We start from the raw sequence: 19,926 nt of genomic DNA, 5'->3' as shown, positions 1-19,926 counted from the left end.
GAGACACACAAAAAACACTTCATGATTGATGATATTAATGAGCCACTGTGTTTTTATTTTTGTGGCTTCTCACTTTAGATGTTCTTGTGGCATATTGGTTGAGCCTGTTGAAGTTGAACTTCTCCGGCTTTGACCTGCCTGGCAACAAGATGTCCACATTCAGGTCATACTCTGGTTCTTTAGCACTGGCCCAGTACTCTGCTACAGCCTGGTACACCATTATAGTAGCCTAGAGAGAGAAAAAAGAGTGAGGAAGAGAAAACACAACTTAATAAAGTTATAAGCTAACATAAGATGTGGAGGTATCAAGATGGAGAGAAGGGTCTGGGTTACCTGAGTTGATCCGTAGCCTCCGCCCACCTTCTGCTGTTTGTTGAACCATCTCACAATAGGTCTGGCGTCTTCAAATGCCTTTATCAAGAGAAGGCAGGTCAGTGATTAAAATTTTATGTGGTTGACAATGCATTGGATTTATAACACAACTAAGGTAAAAATAGTGAGAAGTCCTGATTCTGGCACAGTTATGTTTTAGATTGTAACCTCACAGTTTCCAAAGCCGACCATAGAGCTTCTACATCAGTTTTTGTCTGTAATGGCCAGTGTTGTGCTAGTTACTGAAAAATATTAACTAGTTACCGTTACTAGTTACTTCATTAAAAAGTAACTCAGTTACTTAAACCACTTAGGACTTAGGACTCTCGTCTTGGCTCGCCTGGCTGTAGATGACTGAGTGTGGACGCTAGGCAATAGGTGCTTTTCTTTTTTTTCTAAGCCACAAAGAAGACAACGTTGCTAAGAAGGATCATGTTTTGGGAAACTCAGCTCTGCAGCCCAAAACATTTCCTAACTGTATTGGCTCGTAGCTACAGCGCCTAAGAGACAGCGGATGGAGTTTAACCAAGGGACTGTTAGACTACAACTGGACAAAACAATTGAACGGTATAGGAAACATGCAACCGTCTTCTACAGTGGAGTCACTTGCCTGATACAAAGGGTTCCTGCGGATCCTTAAAAAATGTCTTAAAAGTCATTGAATTCAGTCATCTAAAAGTAAGGCCTTAATAGGTCTTAAAATGGTTTAAATCAATGTTTCAAAAGTCTTAAAAATACAAAGACATGGGAAGTAGGATCTTATGAACTGTTTTTTTCTGACATTACATTGTAAAACCTCAAAATAATTGCTGACATATATATATTTTTTAATAATTCACAGAACGCATCTCGCATTAGCGTCACACAGATCAGAATAGGGGAACCAACAACGCTGATAATTTGTTTCCAGGATTGCAAGAGTGGAGGATCCACTGTCTGCCAGCTAGCTGTCACTGTAACCCGAATAACATGAGAAAGTGCAAATTCAACAAGAATTAACTATTTAGCCAAGATTTCATGGCATGGCTGAAACTGGTACAAGGAAAGCAAACAAGGCTCAGTGTATTTTACACAAGAAGTTTTTCAGACTCTGTCAAGGCAGTGGATTTTCACATGCAGAATGAGGAACAAAAATCGCCAATAAAACCTGACTGCAAACGTCACATCCCAATTCTGTTGAGGTCTTCAGTTTAATTCAGAATGGCATTAAAAAGTCTTTAAAAGTCTTAAATCTAACTTGACTTACCCTGTAGGGACCCTGATATAACTGGGTTACAAGTAATCAAGTCATAGCAATAGGTACAGAAAAATGCCTTTGAAAATCTATATATAATCAAAGAGAGCGCTGTAAAGAGGAAAGCAGTCGTTTCAAAGGTCAGTTATGTTAAAAAGAGCCAAACAAACAACTGAAAAAATATATGTGTTTATACATAAACACATTTTGATGTAGTAAAGTCACCGTCAGACACGTTACACTGACTTTTGTTTCTGAACCCTCTACCCTTTTAGTGAGGCAGCGTGGATAAGGACTCTGCTGTATGTCTTCTGTAACATCACATGCTGGTCAAACACACACCAGTGGGACATGCTCACCTTGGCCTTGACGAGAGCGAGAAGAGCGTAAGCTGTGGCCTCCAGTGTGTAAATGCGTCCCTTATGTGTCGGCCAGTGGGATAATGCTGGGGAAGACACACACAAATTTGTTTTTGTTCCTCTGCTCTACCTGGAATAATGTTATTTCACAAATAATTACCCATTCCCTAATCTTAAAAGAAAAATAATGTCATAGAAATTTAGAAAAAAAGAATGGAAAATGTGCTCACTTTTAAGAATTTCTGTCCTTTTAAGGTCATTTGGTCCTTTTAAGTGTAAATTCACATACAGGCTTATGCATGTGAGAGCCTGACAGATAAGGACTTTTAAGGCCAATACAGATATTGATGATTGAGAGATTAAAAAATCTGATAATTGGATTTAACACTTAACATACTCAAGATCCCTTTCATTTAGTTGATCAAAACTGGTTGCCAATTTACATTGTCATTTCTGGGGGACAGTCTACCTAAATGTTAATAATTACCTCAAACATATATTTGATAGTAATTTTTCATGAATGTGTAATTTGCATGTTTATGAATATGAGTTTAAGCATATTGCCGTGTGACAATACCTGGGGCAGCAAACTTGTTGAGGATTTCGCGGTCCAGTTTGTTTTCATTGGCCAGAGCATATGACGACATGGTAACGGCATATGGGTTGGTGAGGCTGGGCAAACGCTTCTCCAGGTAGGCCACTGCTTTGTCAATACTGCCTGGAAGACTCTGGACAAAGGGAGAGGAAAGGAAGGAGAGGGGAGAATAAGGTGAGAACAGAGAGATAGTAGAGATTTCAGTATGAATATAAAAGGCTGTCAAATGAGTCAGATAACAGTAATGCATCTATTTCAAATATCCCCTTCTGTTCAAGAATTTCTCCGGATTTGACCGTGGCACAACAGCTCAGGCCACATTGAAATGCTGCAAGATGTTTTGGTGCCTAGCTTTACGATAAGAAGAAATAACAGAGGTTTGGGAACAAGAGAAAACAGTGTCATACAGGTACAGGCTTACTCACATTAACAGTGGCTGCACATAGTGTGCGTGACTCCTGCATGGCAATGAGGCAGAAGGCCGTCATGGAGGCATCTGAATCTGCACCGCGCACATCTCCCTACACACACACACACACACACACACAAACTTGTATTATTCATATAAGATGATAGTCAATGACGTAATTTTTTTCATCTCCATTTTTGTGGTCAGTTAAATTAATGTACGTACAATCATCTCTCCATGAGAAACCTTTCCAACTTCTCTAAACAAGCCGTCAGGTTGCTGGGCGTTAAGAATCAGAAACTTGATGGCTTCACAGATGTGTTCCTTTTGCACTGCCACCAGATTGTTGGCCATGGCAAACACCTTGGCAACATATGCTGTCAGCCTTGGAGAGGAGAGGAGAGGAAAGGAGAGGAGAGGAGAGGGTGTTAGTTTAGTTTCATGTACTTGCGCATGAAATACATTATCCTCATATAGTCAGGATCTAAGCTAATCAAGGGTGTGCAAACAACTGCATATGAGTTCATGGATGGTTGGAGTGCCTCACCAGGTGCTACTTTGGCGATTGGCCCAAACAGCAAAAGACCCATCATTTTTACGGAAGGCCAGCTCGTTCCGGTAGCCTAGACACAAACAAAAATACATAACAGTAATACATAACTTCTTTTACTGACAGCCATTCAACTTGGAACCCAGCTGGAGGAGTCCTGTTACATTTTTTTCTAGGTAGCGTGCGTTACTGTCTACCAAAATGCCTTTTCTCATACCACCTCAGTCAAGTCAGAATTTTATTCAAATCTGAAAATTTAAATTTTGGTTGAAGTATGTTTCAGCCTCAAAATGCTATTGTCCCAAGGCCTTTTAAAAAATGTTTACAACATGACCTGTGAGGTTTCTGCATGATGTCGTCGTGCTGTGGACGCCATGTCAGTTCGGTTCCAAAAAGTTGCTTTACTTCCCTTTGTATTCATTTTGAGTCTCTCTGTGGTCGTTTTAGTACCTCTTTGTAATCATTTTGTATCTCTTTGTGGTCGTTTTGCCCCTTTTTGCTGGTTGTGGTGCATCTGTTTGTCTCTTTGCAGCTCTCTTGCATTTCTTTGTCGTCGTTTTGTGTCTCTTTGTGAGCATTTTACGTGTCTTTGTGGTCATATTGAGTCTCTTCCTGGTCAGCACATGTTAATTTGAGGGACAATTTGGAGATGAAGGCCAGGGGGGCCTAAATCTTTCAAACATGAGTAGTAGTGTTAGTTAAGTATTTTGACAGAAACAGTCATTTTGCATTGTAGAATACAAAGAGTTGCTAGATACCCTGACCACTGATCAGTTAGGGGGTAAGCACTGTAAGCTACGTCACAGTATTCTGATAACGGTTGAGTTGGAGTTTCCACTTGAAAAACACAAAAAAGAAGACTGATAGTGCCACCCTTTAAAATACCGCACATATCCCTTGTCCACCAACAGAGTGGGCTCTGCTCCGGTAGCCACGCCTAGTTTTGAACCATTCAGATTTCAATTTGGACCAAAGGTAAATTGGTTTGGAACCCAAAAAGTTAAAAAAAATAGCAGATTTTTCTTAACCTGAAGTGTGAACCGTCACATCAATGGGTGTGTCACATTCTACAGACTGGAAAGAGAGGATAATTAATGCAACAATAGATGAGTCAAATGAGAAATCATTGGGAAAAAATAGCTTACAGTGGTCTAATTAATAGTTGGTCCATGCTTGTTTTTTGGATAAAAACAAAAATCTGTAATAACAGAACAAAAGCTCTCAGGTAATCAATGAAATCTGCCACTTTGCTACTACTGTTTGTTGGTTCAAGATCCAGAGCTCATTGGTGGAAAAGGGACATGGAGCTTTCTGGTACCTGTGCTGATAAGTGTCTGTGTGTGTGTGTGTGTTTGTGTGTGAGCTTACCGGTCTGAATGTGTTGGAGGGCTTCAGCACGTTTCTGAAAGCCCACAGCCTCCCACTGGTTGGTTTTGTCCAAATATGTGGTTGCAATGACCGGCAGGGTCATGTGGATCATGTTCTGCTCTCCACAGCCTGAGGGCTGATAGATCAGACTACCCATAGATTTCCCACTAATGGCGTTCTCCACCAGTGCAGCCACTTGTTCTCTTCCTGCACGTACACACACAAACAGAGAAACCAAAATACCCAGTGAGGTGGTCATTTCCCAGTAAGAATTACACCAGTTTCCACCAGTGCAGAGTTCAGTGTACAAACACAGTATCACATAACATGACAAAATCTATCTCACCTGTCACAGAGATCTGTGTGCTGGTAGGTGTGTTTGGAGCCAAATCTTTCTTAGGAATTCCACTGTTGAGAGTTTCTTCTTGTTTACCACCTAAAAAGAGAAACAGTGGGTGAGTTTGGGGCTCAATTAGCAGGTGATGAAATGATATATATTACCGAATTACCGCACATTGCGGCTATTTTATGGGTAAACTCACCAACTCCTTTATTAATGGGATCTAGAGTTACAATCTGAGGATGTTTAATCAGTACGCCTTCAGGCTGGAATAGGGATAAACATTAGAAATCACAGTTATTTTTGAGTAATCTCTATCTACTGAAGCGTAACAAAATGTAATATCAGAACAGCCATTTATACTCAAGCAGTAAAACCCAGGTCTCAATAATCCAGTCATATGCTGTCATATGTCATATGTGTTTGGGAAGTACTAAGAATACAGCCGGATGAATGAGACTTGGATTATACTGCTCGAATTGAGTGAGGGTTCATAAACGATGTTTTGATATAGTTTTGCTGTTGTTAAACCCAGTCAATCAATTGATTTAATACGTTTGCCATTTTCTGTGGAGATGTGAGAAAAACATTTTTTTTTCACATATTCAAGGACTTTGATTTTTTTGCGGCCGAAGTATTTCTTAAAGCTCTTTTTCTACATTTACTTTAACACAAGGAGATTGCTGTTTGCTTCCTATTTCTCTTACCACCACCCGTAGCATCTTCATGATTCCGTCATTGAGGGACGAATCTTTAACAGCTGCTTTGACCTCAATGGGATAGTGTCCATCTTTCATGGGAATAACGATGAAGGGTACAGATCTGGTAGTCAGGGGCCCAATGCTGACTTCCTGACGATACTTTCCACGTTTAGAAGCTGAACTGCACACGTGCTCCTTCTCAATCAGATCCACACGCACCTTGAAAATGAGACAAAGATGGAGACAAAGACTGAGGTATATCTGCCGTTGATCAAAGATTAACTCCTCCCCCACCATCGTTAGGATCATAATCATCAGTTTCATTGTGGGTTGCCTAACCAAGAAGCAACATTGGGGCGGACATATATGGAACTGGGAAGGTTGGGGGTCCTCCCTCAGAAAATATCCAGCATAAGAAACTTAATTTCTTGCATTCTAGTGAATTTTTATGCACTACTTTGTATATTTCCTTAATCAATTTAAGGTGGGAATGTCTTCTGCTGCTTCTTTGCATTTCTCTGATGTTTTTATCACTGGAGTCAAATGTACATGTTATAAATATTAAGGGGGCGCGTGACCCCTGTGTTCCCCTTAAAATTGATGCCTTTGCATCTAACAATGATGCATCTGGACTTTAAAGAAATGTAAAGCTGAAAATATTGCAATGAGGTTGCTGCAAGTGTTGGACTGACCACCATGTGAAGCTATAACACTTCGAAGATTTCATGCCATTATTTGAATCATGTTAGTCCAGTGTTCATTGTTGTTTTTGCTGTTTTATTTGCAAACTCCTGAGAAAAATATCATCATCTCAATAATAATACCGACTTACCGTGATAGGATCTGGGCTGTAGTTGTGGAGGATTGCCTTTACTTCTAGCTGCTCTCCACGGACGGCAGAGTACGGCAGCCTGAGATCGATGAAGAATTCCTTGCGGACAATTACTTCTAACGGCTGGCCGACACAGATTCCTTTTAAGATAAGAGGGATTAAAAAACAAAACAATTGATGAAACAGAAAGAGAGGTAGGGAAATGTGTAAGGGATTGGAGAGGTTTAAAGTTGGAGGCACAACTAAAACACAGGAGAGATTTTGGTCTGTGAATTCTCACCATTAGTCGGTGACAGACTGATGCCAGTGAACTGCCAGGTTGTGATTGAGTCTTGCAAAGGAACATTTTTCGTAAATGATGTGGTGTCACTGAAACAAAGAGAAGTGTTAATACTTTGAGCAGTAAAGGATATCTTTGAATATCCATGGTGTCACTTATTAATGTAGTTATCAGTGTATTTTATCATGTCTATATTCCAGTTGACTCACCAGTTGGGTGATTGTCGAGGGCAAGCAGGCAATTTGATATCAGACCACAGCCAGCTTTCAGGGAACTTGGTGCGTGAACCAATTTCATTGCTGTCCATGTAACTGTTGTCCTCCTCCTCACCTAAAGTGAAATTTAAAATGTTATTATTTAGATTGTTTTCTAACTACCAGTATAACCATGATGAATAACCACCCAGAGCTTCAACCCATCCCTCGTCCTTGTCTCTTACTTCGAGCCAGTCGCAGGCTATCTTCCTTCATCTCAGCTCGCTGGCTTTCCATCTCCTTACAGCAGTGCAGGAAGGCTGCAACACAGGCTGCACCATCGTTGATGTACTCTGAGCGTCTCTCACATGTGTACGAGAGCAAAGATTTCTGCATGCCATCCAAACAACAGTCACGTTCCAGTTTCTCTTTATACTGACTCACTGGAAAGGAAGAGGGTTGTGCAGGAGAGCGGTAAGGAGGTATGAGTACAAGAATGTTTTGAAGCATTTTTAAAATAAGGCACATGAGAAATAGAATTTTTTTCCTTTATTTATTTACATGCCCTCTATCTGTAGATTTAAATAAGGAACAACAAAAAACAAAAACAAAAAACAAACAAAAAAAAAATGGAAAGGGAGGACAAAAAAAAGAGAAACCTGCCAGGGAGGAAGAAACAAGGGCTCCCTTTCTCTTCAGTATGAAAGAGAAGCAGTATGAAGGACATTATTGACATATTAAATAAATAAAGAAGTCCACTATAATCATAGTGGAGAGCCTGATCTGGGTGACATGTTAGTTTAGAGCTGTGGTTCTTACCTAAGCTGGTTGAAACATCCATTATAGTGCTTCGTTTCTTCCTGCTGGGGGCCGCACATTTCATTTCTGGAAACGCAACATAGACAAGATCTTTAACACAACCCAACCAAGTTGGACTTAGACTTGACTTTTTGCACTATATCATTGATTTGAACCTCATACAATCAGAGTGAGGTCATTTATCAGGTAGGACACATGGACAGGGTGTGAGGGTGAGAACATCTGATCTACAGTTGCACACAGGGAGCCATGATCAGCTTGTGTGGCAGTCGCCATGGCTGACTGTTGACAGCAACATGGAAAGGCCTCAGAGGGTTGGTTCACGCAGGAACATCATCTCACTTACCCCAGTTTTTGTTTTATGTGCCAAAAATTTAAGAGAATGGATTTGAGAAACAGTGTCTCCAAAACTATCTGCAAGTCTTGATACCAAAAACGGGAGTAAGAAATTTAGGGCCAAATTTTACACCCAGCAGAAAGTGGAGCACAGCCAGCGCCCACGTTGTGTAAATAGCAAATGTATTTTCATCTGTGCGCTCACGAGCCAGTAGGTCTTAAAATGAGGAGTGTTCAGTTGCATTGTTGGCGTATTGCTAATTTGAGGCAGCAGAAAGCTATTACACCACTGACCAACAAAAACCAGGTCTAACAACAGAATGGCACTGTATTTTCCTGCTATTTAAAGAGCCGCCTCTGTTTGTTCTGTTGGAGAAATACACAGTATTTGCATTTACTAGACATTTAGCTGTTTATTTTTTACTGAATAAATGGTCCCTGTTCTGAATTCTCAGTGGACCTATCCAAATTACTGCTTTATTTTTTGTCAGATGAGTGCATCCCCATTAAGAGAGACACCGTGTGCATTTACCAACAAGGAGCAGTGTAGCTTCAATAATTATTTCAGACGCTACACATTTACTGCTGTTTCCTCCATCAAGTTTATACCGACAGCTTTTAGTTTTGCTGCTTAAATGTCGCGTGATATTTGCTGCAGTCACATTACAGCTCTTACTGCATTACTTTCAGCAGCTTCTCCAGTTTGCCAAATCTGCCATGTAAATAGTGTTGTACCTGGCTTTTAAGGGAGTGGGAGATGACACTGATTGGTTGAATACATATTTAAAACACACCTATGCTTAATTGAGGAACTAAATACAACTCCTTGTGCTTTACTTTGTACCTAGATTATGTGTCATTTAACTTGCAAAAATTCAGTTGGACACACCCTAAATGCACTTACACCATACACTACTGATCATTAAAATAGGACCCACAATTAAATTTAGTTGAAAAGACCCTTTAATATGACGGTTTTTTTTTAAAATTTTATTTCATTGGTACAGTATTAAAGCCTAAAGAAGCTACGTTCAAGGTAGGAGAGTAAAGTAGTGTCACCTTGTCTGTAGGCAGTCCCAGAAGCTGTGCTGGACTCAAACAACAGCCCAGCATCGAAAAACACACCCATACCGTCCTTCCCTCCACCTGGTGTGCAGCCTGTGTCATACTTCTCCACAATATCCCACACCTGAGCACGATGGAGGTCATTCACGCACAAAGATACAAACAAACAAGACATATGGCATGAGACACGCTTACTCAGGCAATGTCTTTGCTGCAGGGCAAAGTTATACTGGACATAATTTGAAGCCAAAATCTACCACGAAAGTTCACGTGTCATTTGTTTAAATACGTTTTTAAATTAAGCAACTTTCAAAAACTTTATAGATCAATATGAAATAAAGAAATGACCTTTTTCTGGGTGAGACGATGCTTGTTGTTCAGCACATAGACTCCTTTGTCGACTGCCACCAGTCCCACTGTGGACCCTGGGTCTCCAGTGACCTTCAGACCAAACATCCTACGAGGCTCATAGGACGGAGCAGGTCTCGATGACTCCAGTGTCAGCTACATGTCAAGGTGAGATCAATGAATGAGACATGCTGTTTTGTATTTGTTCAAGCAGTTTCATACGTCAAAAATAAGTTTGAGTTAACTTTATCAGTTTGTGCGTGGGTGTACTGTTTGCACTTTAAACCCTGCTATATTCGTGTTTATGTCTCACCGAGCCCATGCAGGAGTCCTTCACATCCACCCAAATTGAGTCTGATACCACTTCATTGCCATTTGTATGGTAGTAGGCAACGATACGGAATGATGGCAGCATTTCTTTGGTGATGGGAACGATCAGGGAAATCAGTACTTGACCTCTTGTCTTGTAACGGCCGTTTTTCACCAGCTGACCTCTGCTCAGGATCTGGGGACACAGATTTGGATCAGTTCTTATCACAACTACACAGGTTGTGGAATGCAACAAAAATAATTATATGTGTGCACACATGATGTTAAACATCTCTCACCAGGTATGTGATGTCACTGTTGTGATTTTCCTGTCTGTTGAGGTTCAGGTTGATTTTCAGATTGTCTCCTAATTGCAGCTCTGCTGTATCCACACCTGTAAATGTGACATGTGATAAGTGCTTAATACTGAACAAATGTAGTGCATGGTACATACCACTACCGCCACCCCTTTTATTCTAACCACCTGATGTTATTTCAGGATGTCCCTTACCTATGTGGATGTAGTTGTTGCTTTTGGTGGTATATGGGACAGCTGTCATGCTGGCTCTTGCTTGTCTTTCAGCTGAAATACGAGGATCATTGGTCCTTGCCTGCAATTAATGGGACACACGGGTAAATATACACAAACAGATCTTACTATATAATGATGAAAACTGTCTATGGGTGTGTCCGTTTGTCTGTCTGTGTGTCTGTTCCACGTTTTTCTCCTCACTGACTTGGTCAATCCATGTGAAATTTGGCACAGTGGGTCATGGGAGGATGCGAATGAAGCAATATTACATTAATTGACCAAAGGGGGGCGCTATAGCAACTGATTGAAATGGCAAACTTTGAATGGGCATATCTCATGGGGAACTGCCCATCGGTTCGACATCCCATTGTTCCGACCATGCCCCGTATGTCATAGAGACATGAAACTTTGCACAGAGATGCCTCTCCTCATGTGGAACAAATTTGCCTCAAGAACCCATAACTTCCAGTTATATAGATTGTCCGCCATTTTGAATTAAAACAAAAACACTTCAAATCGATCTCTTCCTAGGAATTTTGACCAATCTGCATGAAAGTCGGTGACCATGATCTAGGGACCAATATCTAAAGTTCCCTCTTGGCAAAAGTTGAGCTTCTATAAACTGAGCTTCTATAAGGCAATGAATATTGCGGAGGGCTCATCACATAAAGGTGTATAACATCTCAAGGGTTTCACCGATCACCACGCAACTTTGTAGGCATATGACCACACATAATCTGAGGGGACCCCTCCATTATTGACCCCATCAAACAAAATGGGGGCGCTAGAGAGCTGATTTCTTATCTAGGCCTAACTGCCATATCGATTTTTACTAAACTTGGTAGATATGTAGAACAGGACGCCTCAAGGTGACTGGAGAAAATTAAGTCTAATTGGCAACTGGGTGGCGCTATAACAACAGAAAAATGCTTAAAAATGGCTCAAATGCGACCGATCACTGTGGCTCCCCCTGTGGCCCAATGTTGTGTTTTTTCTTCCTAATTTTTGGTATGACTTACTCATGGTATGGTATGCTGTACATAATCACGGAAACTGTCAGTGTGTCATTCTGTCAGTCAGTCATTCTGTCTGTCCCACGTTTTTCTACTCACTGACGTGGTCAATCTATGTCAAACTGCACATAGGCATTGAGGACTGGCATAGGTAGAAGTTGACAAAGCTACCAATGGGTATGGACTAGTTATTAATAATACATGAAAAGTCTCAAGTCTCTCCTATCCTATCTTAACTTATTGTGGCTTTGCCCAGCACAACTTAACCTAGCAATATAAAAATGTTCAATAAACTGATAAAAAGACATAAAACTGACTAAGTTAAAGTCCACCATGCACATACTGTACAGTAAACATGTAAGCAGCAGAGCCAAAAAAAATCAGCTATGAGGAAGCTAAAAATCTGTTTAGAGCTGCAGGGTTAGGTGATAGCACTGCTTGATTTCACCACTAAATGTGAATATCAAAATGTCCATTAATAGAGGTTTAAAGGGACAGTTAACCCTTAAATCAAAAATGCAGATTTTCCTCTTACCTGTTGTAGTATTTATCAGTCTAGACTGTTTTGGTGTGACTTGCAGAGTGCTGGAAATATCCACTGTAAAGATGTCTGCCCTCTCTTGAATAAAATGTAACCATATGGCACTCAGTTTGTGGTGCTCAAAGGACCAAAAACAAATATTTTGAAATGAAAAACTCGACAGCAATGTCTCTCTCCAGAAATCACGACCCAGTTACTCAAGATAATCAGCAGACTTTGTTGTGAGCAGTTTCATGTGGGAACTATTTTCTTTTTACTCAACTACACCCGCCAACTGTGTCGTTACAGAGAAGGAAACATGCATCTACTAATGGACAAGAGGCTCGGGCTACAAGCACAGCTTTAGATATAAACACTGATGGACTCATCCACATCCGCGCTGTAACGTTAGCTAGTTCAGTGGTGCTAGGTCAGCTAACAGTAGATGAACACTTCCCTCTGCTCAGTGATATGATTGGTCGGTGTAGTTTAGTAGACAGAAAATAGTTCCTACATCAACAACAAGGTCTGTGGATTATCTTGAGTAACTGGGTCATGATTTCTGGAATGAGACATTGCTGTTGAGTTTTTCCAAATGTATTTTTTCGGCACCACAAGCTGAGTGCCATCTTGTCCCACAATATTCCAGAGAAGGCAGACATCTCTACGGCCGATATCTCAAACACTCTGCAACTCACACCAAAACAATCTCATCTGATAAATAGCACTACAGGTAGAGGAAAAGTACATATTTTTGATTTTGAGGTGAACACGCCCTTAAAAAGATTTCAGAGACTTACGTTGATTGTCAGTCTTGCGTTCCCTGCGACTGTATTGATGGTGAGCCTTGCCATGCCATTGGCTGCGGTGAAGCCCTGCACGTTGCCTGGATCGACCACCACTGCAACACCTTGTGCTGGAGTCTCATCAGGATTCACAACTTCAACCTGCCATCAGACACACACACAACTGAACGATCAGAAAACGTCTAACTGCCTTATTAAAACACATCTTATTAAGGTCAAACACATTATTAAATTAGTTTTCAGTCACATGCACTATGTATTATGAAATAAGTAGTTTATGGTGATGCAAACTGTTGGTGGGTAGATTGCTCTTTTTATCTGGAATCTCAGCTGTTTGTGAAAATCCAAACTTATGTGGTCAGTAATGCAAATGTTAATGAGTACTGTACCGCAACATCGAAGGACATTCCTGGTTTGAAGTATTTGGGTGTTTTCGTGAAGTGAATGGTGTACGGTGATGTGACGATCTGGATACTTCTCAACTCTGCCTCCACCATTTCACTACCTGTTGAGTTAATGCAGAAACGAACACATTTACACACAAACTAATTGCAGCTGAGTATTTCTTAAATACTGGTTTACTTTCTTCTTTATCAGAGAAATAGTTTGCTGATTTTCAACCAGCCTTTAATCATAACAGTGTGGGTAGTATGTCTCTCTCAAACTCTGACCAAACTCAGATCAAACAGTAAAACTGGGCAGCGCTGAGCAATTATAAGCCAAGATTCTGTTACTGTATTGCCTATTTCTCACCTGAAATTAAACCTCATTGTTCCTTTAGTTTCTTTTTGTGTCCCTGCGTTAAGAAAATGTACTTTCTGTGTAAATAAATCTTCTTACTATATAATGACAAAAACTCTGTCTGTGTGTCTGTTCCACGTTTTTCTCCTCACTGACTTGGTCAATCCATGTGAAATTTGGTACAGTGGTAGAGGGTCATGGGAGGATGCGAATGAAGCAAAATCACATCAATTGGCCAAAGGGGGGCGCTATAGCAACCGATTGAAATGGCAAACTTTGAATGGGCATATCTCATGGGGAACTGCCCATTGGTTCGACATCCCATTGTTCCGACCATATGAAACTCATCGTTCCGAAGTCCGTTCCGAAATCATCATGATGCCCTGTGGTTAAGGTCTGGTTAGGTTTAGGCACAAACACCACTTGGTTAGGGTTAGGAAAAGATCGTGGTGTGGGTTAAAATGAAAAAGAAAGTGACAAACACATAAGCCGTGAACCTGCTCCGCCTCAAGCCGGTCGCGGCGCACCATACGCCTGCCGCGAGCCGTTCAGCACCGCGGACAGTTGGACTAAAGGGATGTCGAACCAATGGGCTGTCGAACCAATGACATGGACCCTATCTCATGCCCCGTATGTCGTAGAGACATGAAACTTTGCACAGAGATGCCTCTCCTCACGAGGAACAAATTTGCCTCAAGAACCCATAACTTCCGGTTTTATGGATTGTCCGCCATTTTGAATTTTTTGAAAAACACTTAAAATGATCTGTTCCTAGGAAGTTTGACCGATCTGCATGAAACTCGGTGAACATAATCTAGGGACCAATATCTAAAGTTCCCTCTTGGCAAAAGTGGGAAAACTTACTAAAACTGAGCTTCTATAAGGCGATGACTTTAACTATCTGCCTTTCAACGTGCTACCTCAACCACTAATGTACAGTTTAGCCCACTAACTATCCCACTGTTGGCAATGGTACTACTGTACTTTCAATAAAGCAATCGTACTATCAAATTCACAAAAACTCTGAATACATTGCTCTTCTTAATGGGTTCAGTTGACTATATAATCTGCAATTATCCCAAACACACACCATGTGAAACTGTACGTGGGCAACTGTGCACTCAATGGGTATGGACTAGCATATATTATTTTGCCTTCAGACTGTGTCTCCCTCTTTCTTTGGCATGCCTTTAGAGCCAAGTCATGACATTCTTTGAGAAAGTTTAGACTCTACTAATACTGAAAGCTCTGTCGACCCACACATGATCATATACACCTAACAGGTACAAACACACTCTCTCTTTCTTACCACTCTCTGTCAGCACACTGACAGCTACAAATATGGATTTCCCGACCAGGTCGAGGATGTTTGGGAAGGTCTGTGTGATGTGCTCTCTCTTCAGTGTGACCGCTCCACTACCTCTGCCAACCTAATTTGGCATAGTATAAAAATGCATCTTGAGATACAGTATAGTGGTACAGTGATACAGTCAGTTGAAGGCACTTTACATAATGTATGAATTTTAGGGTCTTGTAAAAATGCAGCAAAAGTATATGTGCTCACCGGCACTCTCTGAAGAGAAGATGGGAAGCTTTTCTTTTGACCATCTTGCATAACCCCAAACACCACATAAGCTGTCCCATCCACCTCTTCACCAAATAGGTATCTAAAACCACAAGAGAAAGACATGTTTAGGTCCACAATTAAAAGTGGGATGGCCACAATATAACAACAACACAACACATGACTAACAGACTAAAAGTACAACAGCCTCAACAAAACCTCTGAACACCCTTTGTTTCCTCACCCAGTCAAACCTGGTCTATAAAACAAAAACCTTCACATACGTCGCTTTGATGTTGACGCGGAGCTCCTGACTGTCCACGTAGAAGAAGGGGCTGTCAGGTGTCAGTTTGACCTCAAAACTGGGCAGCACTGAAAAATTGAAAACATTTTATTGTGTGTCCAATAAAGTAAGTCATTGTCATAGGCTTATTTAGGTTTAGGTTTTAAATGACAGCGGGGAATGAGGGACTCACCATATTCTTTGACCTCAAACTCTGCAAAATAGCTCTGCTGTGGGTTGCTGTGGAACTTTGCCACCACCTTCCACAGTCCAGGACTACACACACACACACACACACACACACACACACACACACACACACACAAGAACATATATTTCAATAATCTAGCAAAAAATGAACTGCTTGCAGACAAATGAGCTTTTGCAAAGAACATAGTGTTTATACTGTCCCACAGAGGGCAGTAACTTTAGAAACACTTAAGTTTAAAAGAAAAGGCTTAAAGCTTTCAGGTTGGCTGAGCAAAAGACAGAACATCATCGTACCTTTATTTAATGCCTTTTAAGGTGGATTATTTTCGTTCATAATGTATTGTGACTGAATGTATTTCTCTTGGGTTATGTCTGTCTGTCCATGTACAGTTAATATTAAGATCTAAATAGCTAATCTGCTCTACAATTCAAGGATCAGCTTTATGTTTCATTGGAGAGTTATGCCTACCATACACTAGAAGACCTTGAAGGGACTTTGATAGTGCTTTTAAAAGTCAGACATCCTCTCACATCTAAACACAATGTGTGTTTTTAGCCACACACAATAGGATTTTATAAAGACTGGGGATCTTGCAAGACTAGATTAGAACTAGTAACTAGATTCCTTTTGAGATTATTTCTTGTCCTACTCCTGGTGGAAAATAGTAAGCCAACCTCCCTTTAAAAAATATGTCATATCAACAATTCCTTTCAATTACGCAAAAACACATACCTCTAGAAACACAAGATAAAGATAAAGGGCATAATTGTTTACAGTATTCTTGTCAATTCAGCATGAAAACTATCCTTAAAGTGAGAAAAGTATTTGTGTACAAACTTTACATGTTGGATTTTGTTGCTTTAACTAGCCACCAGTTTTCGTTGGTTACATTTGCTATTTTATTGGGAGCACACCATGGGAATGAGAGGTGAACTGTTTCAAAAATTAAGATTTCTCATGAAAATGAGTGCTGGTTGGTGGATCAGATACACGCCGAATTAAACTGACTCTTGTTCACTCCACAGCTTCAGTTTCTCCTCTTTTTTTCCACAGAACAAGAGGACCAGGACTTGTTTGCCTCCATGCAGTCTCCTCCATGTTTACTGTCTACCCAGTTTGCTGCTTCCTGTTTGGTGCTGGAGAGAGCGCAGCTATTGGTTGTTGACAATATCATCGACTTTCAGTATTTGCATGAGTCAAGACTAAAAAACTTTATTCCAATATTGGAGTTATACTCACACAACTATTTTTCCAGTTCATGTGTGGCTACTTTTCTATCAAGCTGTGCTTAACTAATATTTATTGATTAACTCATCAGTGGCCTACTAAATGAAGCTCTGTCTCACCAAAGTCATGCGCCCCAACTTTTAATCAGCTGACAGCCAGGTGATTGGATCATTGTTTCTTTTCAGTCACACATCAATCACAGCCCGTTCCCATACAAAACATTATATTTAAATATGGCTTTCTACTCATTGATCCCTGCCCTGTTAAGTATAGAATTGATTTTAAACTTTTTGCCTGCGCTCATCAGGTAGGACCCTCCTGAGGCTTTTTTTTTTTTTTTTTTTTTTTACAGTTAATCTGTTGTTGGTCTAGTTTCTATCCTTCGTTTATCAGTTTTATTATTTATTTATCTTTATTAAACACACTGATTTATCTGGTCTTAGCCTATGATCAATGTTTTTATTGCTCTTTGTCTTGATGGTGTATACTGTTTAATTTGTCTCATAGAGCACTTTGTAACTGTGTTTTGAAAAATGCTTTACAAATAAAGTTATTATCATTAGTAGTAGTAGTATCAAACAAAATGTATAGAAATGCAATGTGAAAAAGTAAATTCAAATTAGATAAAATACCTGACAATTTCAGAAAGTTGGTAATCCCCAGAGTGCATCCCTGATATCAGAGAGACTGGATCGAGTGGTAAAATGATGCCTTCAGGGGTCTGAAAATAAACAACAACCATGAACTGTGGTCCGTGCCAGTATAAATTAAAAAGATCCATGCTATCTTCAGTCCACAATCCACGAGAAATTACATTTCTGATTTCTAAATAAGGAAAAAGCTGTAACTCAACCACTAGAGGGACGAAAGCATTTATTTTTAAAGTCATTGGTTGGACAGGTGTCACTAGAGATGGACATGAAACTAACAAAGACGCAACAGTTCAGTGGATGTTTTTTGTGATATCATCTCATCAAGAGGCCTCATTCTCCCAGTTACAGCTGATTATATATATTCAATTCTGTGCTTATCAAAGATAAAATACAATACCTCAATCTCAATGGCAATAGAAGCATCAGTTTGGGTTGTGTCATCCCTCTCTACAGGCTCCATGCTGGGCGTCACTGCAAACATCCTATAATAAACTGACAGAGACAGAAAGAGACGTTAAGTTTGCTGCTGAAAGTTTAAGAAAGGTGGATCTTTACTATTCCACTTATGATAAAAGACTGATTACTCAGTACAACCATTCAATTTGGGAAAAATACCTTCACAGGAGTAGGTGTGTTTCTCAGTACTGATATGGTGTTGAACTCACCTTTGCTGTCGGGGGTGTAGAGGGTCTTATCGGTCTGGATGAAGATGTAGCCGGATTGGAAGGACACCAAGACGACTTTCTCCAGCAGTCGGTCAGGGAACTGAGCTTGCAGGTACACATACTGTTTCATGTTGGGATCTTTACTGAAGTCTCCAACAGGGATCTGAAACCAGTGTGAAGAGATACAAAGAGTGTATGATGAGCAGGGTGGGACACATCATGTGCATTTCTGGATTGCAGATCTCTTGTGCTTATGATAGAAAATGAGATGAAGTAACAGTGACAGCATTTCATTTACCGTTACTGTTCCAAGCGACTGGAAGTCATTTGCACCATTAAGTGTCACAGTTGTGGATGCTAGCTTTTTGTTTTTAGTCGGATGGTTCTGCACGATGATTTCGACCCTGATGTCTCCTCCAGTGCAGTCTTGACACTCCACAAAGATCTTTTCTGCTGTTCCTACCCGCAACAAGTTGGGGGCGGTCATCACCTGCCTGCAGAGTAGTGGCAAGAGAGACAGATATTGATCTAAATATTCAGGAATCACCGTGCAGATAGAATATGCTGTTGTTGGTAATAAACTTGCTTGTACGTGTCTCTACCATGTGCATTTGGGCACATTTGTTTGTACAAAGTTTTTAAGAATGAATCTTACGGAAGTGTGTGACCTCTTAAAATAAAGAAAACTGTGCTTAACCTCTGATCACAGGTGCTGGTCTTACTAAGGGCATGTGTGAGATTTTTATGTTTCTGAATTTTCAGTATTTAAGAAAAAAGCACAAATGCTAGGAAGTCTTAAAAATATAAATGTAATTTTGTGCAACTGATTTTTCTCACCCCTTACTTATCCCTTTATTTATCCTCTGACCCCTAAGGTTTATCTGGGGACATGAACCCCAGGTTGAGTACCACTGTCTTGGATCCTGTGAGTTTAAGTTTCAGTTTACCCAAGTTACCAAACAGACAAACAAACAAAAAACAACTATTTGCTCAGTGGAGGATCCTGAGCTTCAGCATGGACTTCACACAGAATGAGTGATCTATTGATTACCTTGATGAAGATCCAGCACTGGATCAATAAAACCTTTCACCATGGCTCCAGACTCTCACTGTGTGTTGTGTCATGCATCGTTGTGCAAACCGACAAAAATTAGGCCAGCATACTGGCATCATTTTAAAGACCGGAGTACCTTGACTTTTGTGACACAAACTGCAAACTGGACTACAGACCCTCATTATGTAAGACACAAGTTAAACTATAATATTTGTAGCCATACACTTTTTAAATCGAGTATAAATGCAGAGGACCCCAGATATTGTTCTTGCTCCCATTATAGTTTAACTAATAACAATATCAATATCGAGAAGATGAACAACAAAGCAAACTGTATATTTTGGCTCTGTATTCCTTGCTTTAATTCAATCACGGGGGGTATGTAGAGATAAAGCAGGTCTACTTACAATGGAGCTCCATCAGCCAGAGAAGTTAAAGAGACAAAGGCCAGAGAGGCCGTCAGCCACAGCAGAGTCCTTCTCATCCTCCAACCTGATCCTGATCTGCCGTCAATGTAGAGTGTCGCTCTGCAGCACCCTTCTTTTA

General features: G+C 40.4%; 1 protein-coding gene across 1 annotated transcript in view; it reads right to left on the bottom strand.

The window, feature by feature from the left end:
* Positions 1-19,926, bottom strand: part of LOC125886024 (complement C3-like) — a 92,973-nt gene extending 73,047 nt beyond the window's left edge. The window contains 32 exon segments of the mRNA XM_049571925.1: positions 74-229; positions 334-411; positions 1,966-2,051; positions 2,543-2,693; positions 2,986-3,081; positions 3,195-3,354; positions 3,517-3,592; positions 4,888-5,094; positions 5,234-5,323; positions 5,430-5,493; positions 5,935-6,147; positions 6,761-6,900; positions 7,041-7,129; positions 7,250-7,370; positions 7,480-7,677; positions 8,054-8,119; positions 9,449-9,578; positions 9,803-9,958; positions 10,116-10,307; positions 10,411-10,505; positions 10,623-10,722; positions 12,977-13,123; positions 13,372-13,487; positions 15,033-15,153; positions 15,288-15,390; positions 15,572-15,659; positions 15,764-15,846; positions 17,641-17,729; positions 18,059-18,153; positions 18,327-18,489; positions 18,625-18,820; positions 19,788-19,926. Of these exon segments, the coding sequence (XP_049427882.1) occupies positions 74-229; positions 334-411; positions 1,966-2,051; positions 2,543-2,693; positions 2,986-3,081; positions 3,195-3,354; positions 3,517-3,592; positions 4,888-5,094; positions 5,234-5,323; positions 5,430-5,493; positions 5,935-6,147; positions 6,761-6,900; positions 7,041-7,129; positions 7,250-7,370; positions 7,480-7,677; positions 8,054-8,119; positions 9,449-9,578; positions 9,803-9,958; positions 10,116-10,307; positions 10,411-10,505; positions 10,623-10,722; positions 12,977-13,123; positions 13,372-13,487; positions 15,033-15,153; positions 15,288-15,390; positions 15,572-15,659; positions 15,764-15,846; positions 17,641-17,729; positions 18,059-18,153; positions 18,327-18,489; positions 18,625-18,820; positions 19,788-19,864 (3,942 nt within the window). The 5' untranslated portion in view covers positions 19,865-19,926.

The sequence above is a fragment of the Epinephelus fuscoguttatus genome, linkage group LG3 (genome assembly GCF_011397635.1).
Source record: "Epinephelus fuscoguttatus linkage group LG3, E.fuscoguttatus.final_Chr_v1".
Taxonomy (NCBI): domain Eukaryota; kingdom Metazoa; phylum Chordata; class Actinopteri; order Perciformes; family Serranidae; genus Epinephelus; species Epinephelus fuscoguttatus.
This window is presented reverse-complemented; position numbering and strand designations above follow the sequence as displayed.